The sequence below is a fragment of the Nycticebus coucang genome, chromosome 11, assembly GCF_027406575.1.
Source record: "Nycticebus coucang isolate mNycCou1 chromosome 11, mNycCou1.pri, whole genome shotgun sequence".
In the NCBI taxonomy this organism is placed as follows: Eukaryota; Metazoa; Chordata; class Mammalia; order Primates; family Lorisidae; genus Nycticebus; species Nycticebus coucang.
The window spans coordinates 77320345-77333091 of NC_069790.1; the positions used below are offsets into that span (position 1 = coordinate 77320345).

At 40.9% G+C, this 12747-nt stretch overlaps 1 protein-coding gene across 2 annotated transcripts in view; it reads left to right on the forward strand.

The window, feature by feature from the left end:
* The window catches only part of RINT1 (RAD50 interactor 1), a 42295-nt gene that overhangs the window by 9514 nt on the left and 20034 nt on the right, over positions 1 to 12747 (forward strand). For both annotated transcript variants that reach the window (XM_053608599.1, XM_053608600.1), the window contains 4 exons: positions 6718 to 6959; positions 10705 to 10878; positions 10969 to 11118; positions 11709 to 11865. In XM_053608599.1, the coding sequence (XP_053464574.1) occupies positions 6718 to 6959; positions 10705 to 10878; positions 10969 to 11118; positions 11709 to 11865 (723 nt within the window). The remainder of the gene's footprint in view (positions 1 to 6717; positions 6960 to 10704; positions 10879 to 10968; positions 11119 to 11708; positions 11866 to 12747) is intronic.

Below are 12747 nucleotides of genomic sequence, written 5' to 3' on the forward strand. Positions count from 1 at the left end.
GCCAGGGCCGGGTTTGAACCCGCCACCCTCTGTATATGGGGCTGGCGCCTAACCAACTGAGCCACAGGCGCCGCCTGACCACAGAACCTTTTGTTGAAGTTTCTTATTGAGCCTTTAATTTAGCATGTCCAAAACTGTCCATTACTTAAAACACTTTTTTAACTTGGATAGTGGTACCACCATCTGCTTGTCACTTAGGCCTGAAACCCAGGAGTCCTAGATTCCTCTCCTCCTCTTCTACCTTATCACGAAGTCATCTGAGTTCTGCCTTGTTACCCCTGGTGTCAGTCACCTCTTTCCTACCCTTACTACCTCTGTCTTAGTTTAGGCCTTCATTCTTCATTTGATAGTAGTTTGCCAATCTTATGTTTTCTTCCTACTGCCATGGTAAATGTATTTCTTCTTCCTTACAGCAATTTTACTGTATGTAAAGGAAAATATATTAAATATATAGATCTATAGGTAATTAAAATTTTTTTCTATGCATATATACATTATGTGTAGTTTAATGTTTTGCAGTTACTATAACATAGTACTTGTTTCCCTATATCTATACCTATATTTATATGTCTATATATATCTTTCTTTGTTTTTCCTTCAAATCAGAGTCTTACTCTGTTGCCCCAGGTAGATTGCAATGGTGCAACTGGAACCTTTAAACTCCTAGGCTGTAACTGGGCATTGTGGTGGGCGCCTGTAGTCCCAGCTACTTGGGAGGCTGAGTCAAGAGAATCACTTAAGTCTAAGAGTTTGAAGTTGCCGTGAGCTGTGATGCCATGGTACTCTACCAAGGGCGACATAGTGAGACTGTCTCAAAACAAACAAACAAAAAAACCTCCTAGGCTCAAGCAGTTCTCCTACCTCAACCTTCTAAATAGCTGGATTACAGGCACATACCACACACCATGCCTGGATAATTTTTTTTTTTGAAACAGTCTCACTATGTTACCCTCAATTGTGTGCTATGGCATCACAGCTCACAGCAACCTCCAACTCTTGGGCTTAAGCGATTCTCTTGCCTCAGCCTCCCTAGTAGCTGGGACTGCTGGCGCCTGCCATAACACCCAACTATTTTTTTGTGGTAGTTGTCATTGTTGTTTAGTAGACAAGGCTGGGTTTGAACCCACTTGCCTTGGTATATGTGGCCAGCACCCTAACTACTGAACTATGGATGCTGAGCTAATTTTTCTATTTTTCTTTTTTTTTGAGACAGAATCTCACTATTTTCGCCCTTGCTAGAGTGCTGCGGCATCACAGCTCACAGTAACCTCCAAGTCCTGGGCTTAGGCGATTCTCTTGCCTCAGCCTCCAGAGTAGCTGGGACTAAAGGCGCCTGCCACAACACCCAGGTATTTTTTGTTGCAGTTTGGCCAGGGCCAGGTTCGAACCTGCCACCCTCGGTATATGGGGCCTGTTCCCTACCCATTGAGCCACAGGTGCCACCCGCTCTTTCCAGTTTTTATTATTACAAATAATGTGGAGTTAAAACATAATTGTTATCCCATTACCTTTCTAAATCACAAGTCTAACTAAATTATTCCCTTATTAAAAACTCTTAGTGGCTTCTCATTGCCTGTTGGATGAAGTCTACATTCTTCTAAGGCACAAGATGCACCCCATGATCTCGGCTTCCCTATCTGTTCAGGCTTATCCCTGCTGTCTGCATTTCTTTGAACTCTATTCTGTGCCCTTCTTAGCTCTTTGCCATTCTCTGGTCATGACTGAGCTGTTTCTTCTGCCCGGAATATCCTTTCAAAATTCCGTAGGAAATACATATCTATCCTGCAAAGGTCTGTGTATGAGCCATGCAAGTAGAATTGCCTTATACCTTAAAACCTTGCTTTTAGAAAATGAGCTTATTAGAAATGCAGAATGTGGAATGCAGTGTGGGAGCTTGTTAGAAATGTAGAAGTTTGGGCTCTACTTTAGACTGTGTCCAAATTTGCATCATAACAAGATCTCTCCATGATTCTTTTGCCCATTCAAGTTTGAGAACCACTCACCTTAGTACATCACTATACCTAATGTATCTCTTTTACACGTTAATCCCACTGAAGTAATTGTTTTTCTTTCTTTTTTTCTTTTTTTTTTTTGTATTTTTTTGGAGACAGAGTCTCCCTCTGTTGCCCAGGCTAGAGTGCCATGGCATCACTCAGCCTAGCTCACAGCAACCTCAAAGTCCTGCGCTCAAGTGATCCTCTTGCCTCCTCCTCCTGAGTAGCAGAGACTACAGGTGTGCACCACCACACCCCTAGCTAAATTTTCTATTTTTAGTAGAGATGAGGTTTCCCTCTTGCTCAGGCTGGTCTCCAGCTCTTGAGCTCAAGCGATTCTTCTGCCTCGGTCTCACAGGGTGCTATGATTACAGGTGTGAGTTGCCTCAGCTGGCTTTGTTGAAGTAATTTTCTTTTGAGACAGAGTCTCATTTTGTTGCCCTCGGTAGAGTGTGCCATGGCGTCATAGCTCACAGCAACCCCAAACTCTTGGGCTCAATCAATTCTCCTGTGTCAGCCTCCCAAATAGCTGGGACTACAGGCACCAGCCACAATGCCCAGCTATTTTTAGAGGCGTGGTCTCACTCTGGCTCAGGCTGGTCTTGAACCTGTGAGCTTAGGCCATCTGCCTGCTTCGGCCTCCCAGAGTGCTGAGATTACAGGCGTGAGCCACCACACCTGGCTTGAAGTAATTTTCTTACATCTCTGTTCCATATCAAACTAAGCTAAAGGGCAGATGCTGTCTTATTTATCTTTATATCCCTACCACAGTGCCTGGTATAGAATACATATCTGTGTTGACTGAACTGAAATTCTGTTGAGTGTGGTGGCTTACACCTACTAGAGCAGCAGTTGTCAACCTGTGGGTCTTGACCCACAGGAACTGTGTTAAAGGGCTGTGGCATTAGGAAGGTTGAGAACCATTGTACTAGAGACTAAGGCAGGAGGACTGCTTGAGCCCAGGAGTTCAAAGCTGCAGTTAGTTATGACTGTGCCACTGTACTTGGGGCTGGGTGACAGGGTAAAAAAGGTAAAATAAGGGTTACTAATAAAGCAAATAAGTAAAAATTTTTAAATGAATTAAAATTCATCTGTATATTCTTTATACTGTAATGATGCCTAATATTTGTATGTTTTCCTATATGCCATAAGAAAAATTACTAAATGCCATATCTAAAGGTATTGCTGCCAAACCAATATCTTTCAGTCTGGCCTTAATTCAGAATCACCTGGAGAACATTTGCAAAAATACATATGCTCAGCTTTTTAGAATCAGATCTTCATTTGCTTTTGAAGGAAAATATTTAAGATAAATCATGTAACTGACCTTTGGCTGGATCCTGTGATCCAGCTGGGAAAATGCTATGCCTGTGAGGGCAGATCCCTAAATCCTTACTGGGGCCTGGTATAATAGCCTTTCTCTATCCAAGTATGAGGTCTGATAATAAAGTTTTTGAAATAATCCTAAAAGAAGTGCTATACACCTCATTGCTGAATATCACTATGGTTACCTTTGAAGTACTCCCCTTGGGAAGCTATGCCCCATTACCAGCCTCTAGTCCATCCTTCAAAGCAATTTTGGAACTCTTTTTCTGGAATGGCCCTCATCCAGATGGACAATAGCTGTCATCATATTACCCTTGATGTCCTGAATGTCACAAAAATGTCTTTGTTTCCATATTTCCTTTATCTTCAGATAAAGGAAAAAGTCATCGTGTGAGCAGGGAGGGTGTTCCAATACAGTTATTTGTTTTCTGGCTAAAAATGTCCTTACAGTGTTGTGTGAGCTGGTCCATTGTCATGATGCAAGAGCCATGAGTTGATGGCCCAAATTTCCGTGTTTTTCTATTGATGTTTACTCAGTCTGGTATGTTTCTCACAGTCAGCCTATGATTTTGACACACAGTTTGAAGAATTATTGCAATGTTTTTGTCAGTTCTGCTCATTACTGGCTGCCCTGACCTCTCTTCAGAAAAATGTTTATTCCATTCGTACAATAACATTTTCTTCATGGCATAATCCACATAAACTTGGACTAGCATGTTCCTGATTGCACTTTCACTTCTCCCAAATTTAAAAAGGAATTGTTGGGGCCGGGTGCAGTGGCTCATGCCTGTAATCCTAGCACATTGGGAGGCGAGGCAATGGATTGCATGAGCTCAGAAGTTTAAGACCAGTCTGAGCAATAGTGAGACACCATCTCTACTAAAAATAGGAAAACTGAGGCAAGAGGATTGCTAGAGTTTCAGAATTTAAAGCTTGCTGTGAGCTATAATGCCACGGTACTCTAGTCAGGGAGCCAGAGTGAGACTCTATCTAAAAAAAACAAAAAAAAACAAAAAAAATTGATGAATGTTTGTTCATTGCTCTAATTTAAGCTCCCAATTCTGGCAGCGCCTGTGGTTCAGTGGGTAGGGTGCCGGCCCCATATACCGAGGGTGGTAGGTTCAAACCCAGCCCTGGCCAAACTGCAACAAAAAGATGGCTGGGCGTCACTGCGGGCGCCTGTAGTCCCAGCTACTTGGGAGGCTGAGGCAAGAGAATCACCTAGGCCCAAGGATTTGGATATTGCTGTGAGCTGTGATACTATGGCACTCTACCGAGGGTTAATAAGTGAGACTGTTTCAAAAAAAAAAAAAAAGCTCCCACATTTTTGTAGTAGCATACAAAAACTTGCAACAATAATGAATACCACTCAGCAAGACACCACCACATATTAATACAAACACAACAGTGAGACACTAATATGTGTGCTAAAGTTATGGTGACAAGTTTGTGAACTTAATTGTTAGACCTTGTATGTATGTACTTATGTATGCTTCACATACAACATTTTATGTTTGGGTTTGGTTAGTACAGAATGAAGAAATCAAATGTTGGCTCAGCACTTGTAGCTCAGCCGCTAGGGAGCCAGCCACATACACTAGGGCTGGTGGGTTTGAATCCAGCCTGGGCCTGTCAAACAACAATGACAACTATAACCAAAAAATAGCTGGGTGTTGTGGCGGGTGCCTGTAGTCCTAGCTACTTGGGAGGCTGAGGCAAGAGAATTGCTTAAGCCCAAGAGTTGGAGGTTGCTGTGATCTGTGATGCCACGGGACTCTACCAAGGGTGACATAGTGAGACTGTCTCAAAAAAAAAAAAAAAGATATCAAATCTTTATTTTGAAGATTTAGTGGACAACTTTTAGTTCTGTTGAAACAAATGTATTTCTTTTCCGTCTTTTTCTCTTTTCTTTCTTTTTTCTTTAAGAGACAGAAGCTTACATTTTTCCCAGGATGTGTGGGCTGTGGCTTGATCATTGCTCACTCTAATCTCAAACTCCTAGGTTCAAGCGATCCTCTTGCTTCAGTCTTCTGAGTAGCTGGGACTGTGGAGTTCCAGGTGTTTGCCACCATGCCCTCCTAATTTTTCTATTTTTTTATAGAGATGGGGTCTTGCTTTTGCTTAGGTTGGTCTTGAATGCCTGAACTAAAGCAATCCTTTCTTGGCCTTCTAGTGTGTTAAGATTACAGGCATTAGCTACCATGCATGGTGCCCAGCCTAGTTCATTTCTTTAAAAATTCAGTCCCCAAACACATGGCCACAGACTGGAACCGCTTGGTGGCCTATTGGGAACCAGGCTGCACAACTAGGAGGTGAGCAACAGATGCCAGTGACCAAAGCCTCATCTGTATTTATAGCCACTCCCAATTGTTCACATCACCACCTGAGCGCCACCTCCTGTTAGATCAGTGGTGGCGTTAGATTCTCATAGGAGTATGAACCCTACTGTAAACTGCACATGTAAGGGATCTAGGTTGTGGCTACTTACGCAAATCTAATGCCTGATGATCTGAGGTAGAGCTGGGGTAGGCTTCCACTGATTTTCCATTGTGGTAAGTTTTATCTTTGTTTCATTATATATTACAGTGTAGTAATAATAAAAATAAAGTACACAATAAATGTAATGTGCTTGATCATCTTGAGACCATTTCCTCCCTCCACCCACCTCCCCTTAACCCAGGTCCTTGGAAAAATTATCTTCCATGAAACTGGTCCCTAGTGCCAAAAACGTTGGGGACCACTGCTTTAAAACACACATTTGTGGGGTGGCACCTGTGGCTCAGTGAGTAGGGTGCCGGCCCCATATACTGAGGGTGGTGGGTTCAAACCCAGCCTCGGCTGAACTGCAACCAAAAAATAGCCGGGCGTTATGGTGGGCACCTGTAGTCCCAGCTACTCGGGAGGCTGAGGCAGGAGAATCGCAGAAGCCCAAGAGCTAGAGGTTGCTGTGAGTCCTGTGACATCATGGCACTCTACCGAAGGCGGTAAAGTGAGACTCTGTCTCTACAAAAAAAACCAAACAAAAAACACACATTTGTGGCACAGACATGCTTATAATTCTAGCACTGTGGGAGGCTGATGCAGAAGGTTGCTTGAGCTCAGGAGTTCAAGACCAGTCTGAGCAAGAGTGAGATCCCCAAAATAGACAAAATTAGCCAGGCATGGTGGTGTGGGCTTATAGTTACCTACTCAGGAAGCCGAGGCAGGAGGATTGCTTGAGCCCAAGAGTTTGAGGATGCAGTGAGTTATGATGACACCAAGGCACTCTACCTGGGGCAACAGATAGAGACTCTGTCTCAAAAAAAATTAAAAAATAAAATAAATAAGGAAATGAACTAATAAAATGGTTATGAAATTTTATCTAATTGCTATTGTTCTTTCCTTTTGGTATGGTCAGGTACTTACAATTTCATCAGAAATTCCTAAAAGAATTCAAAGTGCTTTAAAAAATGCAGAAGAATCAAAGCAATTCCTAAATCAGTTTCTAGAGCAAGAAACTCATCTCTTCAGCTCCATTAACAGCCATTTGCTGAATGCACAGCCCTGGATGGATGAGCTTGGGGCCATGATTGACCAAATTGAAGAGATTGAAAGGCATCTCGCTTACCTAAAATGGATTTCACAAATTGAAGAACTAAGGTAAAATGGGCTCCTTTGTTCTCATAATTATTATTTTCCTTTGAGGCTTCTGTCTTAGAGAGTGCATGTGTGCTGTTAAATAATTGAGTTAATTAAAGATTATAATAATGTAATTTTACCAGTCATTAAGAAAATAGCATTATGATAATTATTCTTTTCCTTTATTGTGAATGAACATAAGCTTAATTTTCATTTGAAAGAAAGTAATCTAAGTAAGTCTTATTTTATGAACACAAGATAAAAACTATTATTTATAATGCCAAATTAATAAAACAAACCCTCCATGTGGTGATAAGTATTCCTCTTTATTTTAATTTTTAGAGATGGTCACTTTCTTTAACTAATATTTTTCACTGGGAGTCATCTAATAGAGCTACACAGTATGTATTCTTAGATGAATAACAGAGTTCTGCTACCTGTGGGTAGGTAGAAAACAATAGGACTTAGGTGGCGCCTGTGGCTCAAGGAGTAGGGCACCGGTCCCATATGCCAGAGGTGGCGGGTTCAAACCTAGCCCCGGCCAAAATCCAAAAAAAAAAAAGAAAGCAATAGGACTTGACTTTAGTTCTTTTTGAATTGAATAAATATCACTGGTGGTTGATCGTGAGTATCTGGTATTACTTTTCAAACAAGCTAAAGTAGATTATTTGGTTTTCTTTTTTTTTTTTTTTTTTTTTTTTTTATTTTTTGGCCGGGGCTGGGTTTGAACCCGCCACCTCCGGCATATGGGATCGGCGCCCTACTCCCTGAGCCACAGGTGCCGCCCTATTATTTGGTTTTCTGATATGGTCGTCAGCCCCTTGAAACTGTACTATTTCTTTTTTTTTTTTTTTTTTTTTTTTTTGAGACAGAGTCTCACTACGTTGCCCTGGGTAGAGTGCTGTGGTATCACAGCTCACAGCAATCTCAAACTCTTGGGCTTAAGCGATTCTTTTGCCTCAGCCTCCCAAGTAGCTGGGACTACAGGCAGCCGCCACAATGCCCTGCTATTTTGTTGTTGTTGTCATTTTCGTTTAGCAGGCCCGGGCTGGGTTCAAACCCACCAGCCCTGGTGTTTGTGGCCGGCACCCCCTTGTGCTACAGACACCAAGCCTGAAACTACTATTTCATCTTTGCATTGTTTTAATTACTGTTCCTGCAAAATTGTCAGAATCATTAATATCTGGAAAACCTGAGAGAGGAGAATTGTAAGTATCTTAATATCTTGTTCCAAATGTATCACAGTTAATGTATTTATTGTTGTATTATACATGTTATGGAGGATATGTTGCATATCCCTCTGTCCTACATATATTTCTCACATTTTTAAAGAACTTTACATATCAGGATGGTATAGAAATCTTTGTTTTGCATATGAGGAGTTGTCCATTGTTGTATTAATTGACAGGGTCTTACTGTGTCACTTAGGGTGAAGCGCAGTGGTGCTATCATAGCTCAGTGCAACTTCAGACTTCTGGGCTTAAGCAATCATTCCACCTAAGCCTCCCAAGTAGCCCCAGCTACTGCAAGTATGTGTCACCATGCCCGGCTACTTTTTAATTTTCGTAAGTTTTTTCGTGTGTGTGACAGAGTCTCAGTCTGTGCCCTGGATAGAGTGCCCTGGTGTCCTAGCTCATAGCAATCTCAAATTCTTGGGCTCAGCTGATCCTCATGCTTCAGCTTCCTGAGTAGCTGGAACTACAGGTACCAGCCACAACTCCTGGCTAATTTTTCTATTTTTTAGTAGAGATGGGATCTCACTCTTGTTCAGGCTGGTCTCGAACTCCTGAGCTCAAACAATACTCCCACCTCAGCCTTCCAGAGTGCTAAGTTTACAGGCATGAGCTCCCATGCCCGACCTAATTTTTACAAATTTTATTTTTTTTAGAGATGGGTCCCTCTATGTTGCTTAGGCTGATCTCAGACTCTATCCTCAAATAAACCTTGGGCCACTGTACCCAGCCAATTCCCAGAACTGACTCCATTTTTTTTAGAGCATCTCATTCTTATTTAGATAAATGATGTGCAGTGGCAGAATTTTAGTATATGTGCTGACGAAGCAAGCACACAGTGAAGGAATTTAAACTTTGCTTTATTTTATTTCATTTCTCTTTGTCCCTCTGAAAGAAAATATCAAAAAAGGACAAAATTATTAGCCTTGTTATAAGTAACCTAAGTTTGTTTAAAAGCCTTACTGTTGTAGTAGCCAAAGTAATAGATAGGGTAAAATAGAGCTATGGTTATTGATAACCTTTTCTGATCTCTGACTTGTTTAAAAGAGAAATATGCCCAGGGAATCATAATAGAAATAGGATGCAAATTCAGGGCGGCGCCTGTGGCTCAGTCGGTAAGGCGCCGGCCCCATATACCGAGGGTGGTGGGTTCAAACCCGGCCCCGGCTGAACTGCAACCAAAAAATAGCTGGGCGTTGTGGCGGGCGCCTGTAGTCCCAGCTGCTCGGGAGGCTGAGGCAAGAGAATCGCTTAAGCCCAGGAGTTGGAGGTTGCTGTGAGCCGTGTGATGCCACGGCACTCTACCGAGGGCCATAAAGTGAGACTCTGTCTCTACAAAAAAAAAAAAAAAAAAAGAAATAGGATGCAAATTCATAATCAAGTAGAACAGTTATTCCTCTCTCTTTAATAATGTGTTTCTTCCCTTAGGTCTTTTGTGATAACATCTCTGTTTCTGTCTGTCTTTTGAGCTTCTGGAATTTCCTCATCTCTAATTTTCCACTAATAGCCTGTTTTTTATTCTGTGGTACTTTCTCCTTTTTTTTATTGAGACAGAGTCTCAATCTGTTGCCCAGGCTAGAGAGCCATGGCATCAGCCTAGCTCACAGCAACCTCAAACTCCTGGGTTCTAGTGATCTTCCTGCATCAGTCTCTCCACTAGCTGGGACTACAGGCACTAATTTTTCTATTTTTAGAAGAGATGGTGGTTTGCTCTTGCTCAAGTTGGTCTTGAACTCCTGAGCTCAAGTGATACGCCCTCCTCACCCTCCCATAGTGCTAGGATTACCCTCCCATTGGCTAGGTGTGAGCCATCATGGCAGACCTTTCTCTGTTTTTTTAAAAAGTAGTTTCTTCTTGCTAGAATTAATATCTGTATGTTAGCTCTGTTTTTGAATACTGCAGTACAGCAATATCACTCTGAATGGCTATTCATGTGATCTAAACGTCCTTTGTGCTTTAGTGTTGTGTGGTCTATTTCATTCCACGCTGGAAAGCAGTGCTTCTATATTCTGTGGTTACTTGAACATTTTAAATTCTTTTATAACATTTTTACATTTCTTAAACATGGTTGTCCTGTTTTAACATAATGCAACATTTATTATTTTGGAATTATATTGCTTTCAAGTGGGAAATCCATTTCTTTTGGGCAAAGTAGGTAAAAGCTGAAGATTATCACTCTTGACCTTACATAATCCCCTTGGATTAGATTACTGAAGACCTCTTTAAAAGACAGATTTATGAGAAATGACTGGTGCCTGAGGGAATGTGACACAGGAAGAGTCTGTTCTTTTGGGAAGAGAGAAGAAGGAAAGATGGAGGAAGCCATCCTGAACATGGGCTGTTGCTCTTAGAAGGATGCTGTATTTGAGGACTCTGGGCTTCCAGAGAGTGCTGGGTATTAAATTAAAAAGCCACCTTGGAGTAGTGCTCTATTCTTCTTTGGATGAACTTTTAAAATAAGAAGGAGCAGTTTTCTGAATTTGTAATTATTCTGAATAAAGTGTCTTTAAAGTTTGCTTTGCTTTGTTTTGTAGTGATAATATTCAGCAGTATCTGATGACCAATAATGTACCGGAGGCAGCCTCTACTCTAGTGTCTATGGCAGAACTTGACATCAAGCTTCAGGAATCATCTTGTTCTCATCTTCTCAGTTTCATGAGAGCTACAGTTAAATTCTGGCATAAAATTCTCAAGGACAAGCTTACGAGGTAAACCATTTGCCCATATTTTATAGTAATTGCTTTCAGGTGGATATTTGGTGATCATACTGAAATGTGTATATTCTTTTTCTGTTACAGTGATTTTGAGGAAATTTTAGCACAACTTCATTGGCCATTCATTGCACCCCCTCAATCTCAAAATGTTGGCTTAAGTCGACCTGCCAGTGGCCCTGAATTGTATAATAACTTGGAGACACTATTTTGTCAGCTTTTCAAACTACAAACCTCGTATCTTTGTTGGAGTTGAAAACTTACTAAAATTTCTTCTTTTTAAAGTAATGTGTGGCTACAGAGTAAAACTTTTTAAAAGTGGCCAAGAAGACAAATGGGAGTCCTGGGTTTGGACTTAATCTGTAAATTGCCCTTGAATGGCGAATTGTTCTCTTATAGAGTGAATTATGTGTGGTGGGAGGGCTGTGAGGAAAAGTTCTGAGGTGCATGACTGACCCAAGTTCTTAAGACATATAAGTCTCTTGGGACAACAGTAGAACAAATAGGCAATTGGGGGAAAACCTTCGTAATGTAGTGTTAGTTTAATCAAATGATTGATTTATTGGCTTATTGCTATTCTTTATGTTAGAAAAGACTTAAAGATTAATTCCAACAACATTTTTTGTGGGTTTATTTTATTAAATTAATATTTAATATGAAGATATATTACATGTTATTTGTATTATAATTAGTATCTGATATATTTGTTGGAAAAATTATTGTGTGTATACATATATATGTTTTTGTGTAAATAGTGTGTGTGTATATACATATATACACACATGTATATGCTTTTGACTCTTTTTTTCTTGACCTGACTATGTCAGAGATGAATTAATTACAGAACCAAAACAGCTCCCAGAAAAATACTCCCTTCCTGCATCCCCTTCTGTTATCCTGCCCATTCAGGTTATGCTGACTCCTCTCCAGAAGAGGTTCAGATATCATTTCAGAGGGAACCGGCAGACTAATGTTATCAGCAAGGTATGATTTGCCGATTCTTATTCTTGGTTTTTTTTTTTTTTTGTGGTTTTTGGCCGGGGCTGGGTTTGAACCCGCCACGTCCGGCATATGGGACCGGCGCCCTACTCCTTGAGCCACAGGCACCGCCAGGTTTTTTGTTTTTTTTAGATAGAGTCTCACTATGTCGCACTCAGTAGAGTGCCATGGAGTCACAGCTCATAGCAACCTCAAACTCTTGGGGTTAAGCGATTCTCTTAAGGCACTTGCCACAACACCTGGCTATTTTTTTTTGTTGTTGTAGTTGTCATTGTTGTTTAGCAGGCCTGGGCTATATTCAAACCTGCCAGCTCCTGTGTACGTGGCTAACATCCTAGCTGCCGAGCTACAGGCGTCGAGCTTGTTCTTGGTTTTTATTAATAGCAAATTTTAAATTTCTATGCTTTTGCTGTTTTAAGTTAAAATCTGACTTTATTCACATTTCTGTTTTTTCTCTAAAGAGCTAAATTCCTGCTTTGTCACTGGCCGTTATAGATATAATTGGGGACTTGTGTTGATATGTTGTGGGAATCATTTACTCATTAGCTCATCATCTGACCAGTTTTTCAAGTTTGCCCTTAGGTGTGCTTTAGCATTTGCTGTGGCAGTTTTTGCAGTGTTGTCCACCTGTGTTTCACCGTACAGATTACTCCTTCAGATTTATAAATATATCTGGAAGAAAAGTAAAAGTCAAAGATAGTAGAGCACTAACTTTTTAAAATTAATTAATTAATTTATTTATTTATTTTCAGGTTATTGTGAGGGTACAAACAGCCAAGTCTCAACTTTTTAAATGTTAGGTATAGTCCCTCTTGTAGTTATGTCCGGCATAGAGCACTAACTTTTCAATAGATGTACTGGTGCTAA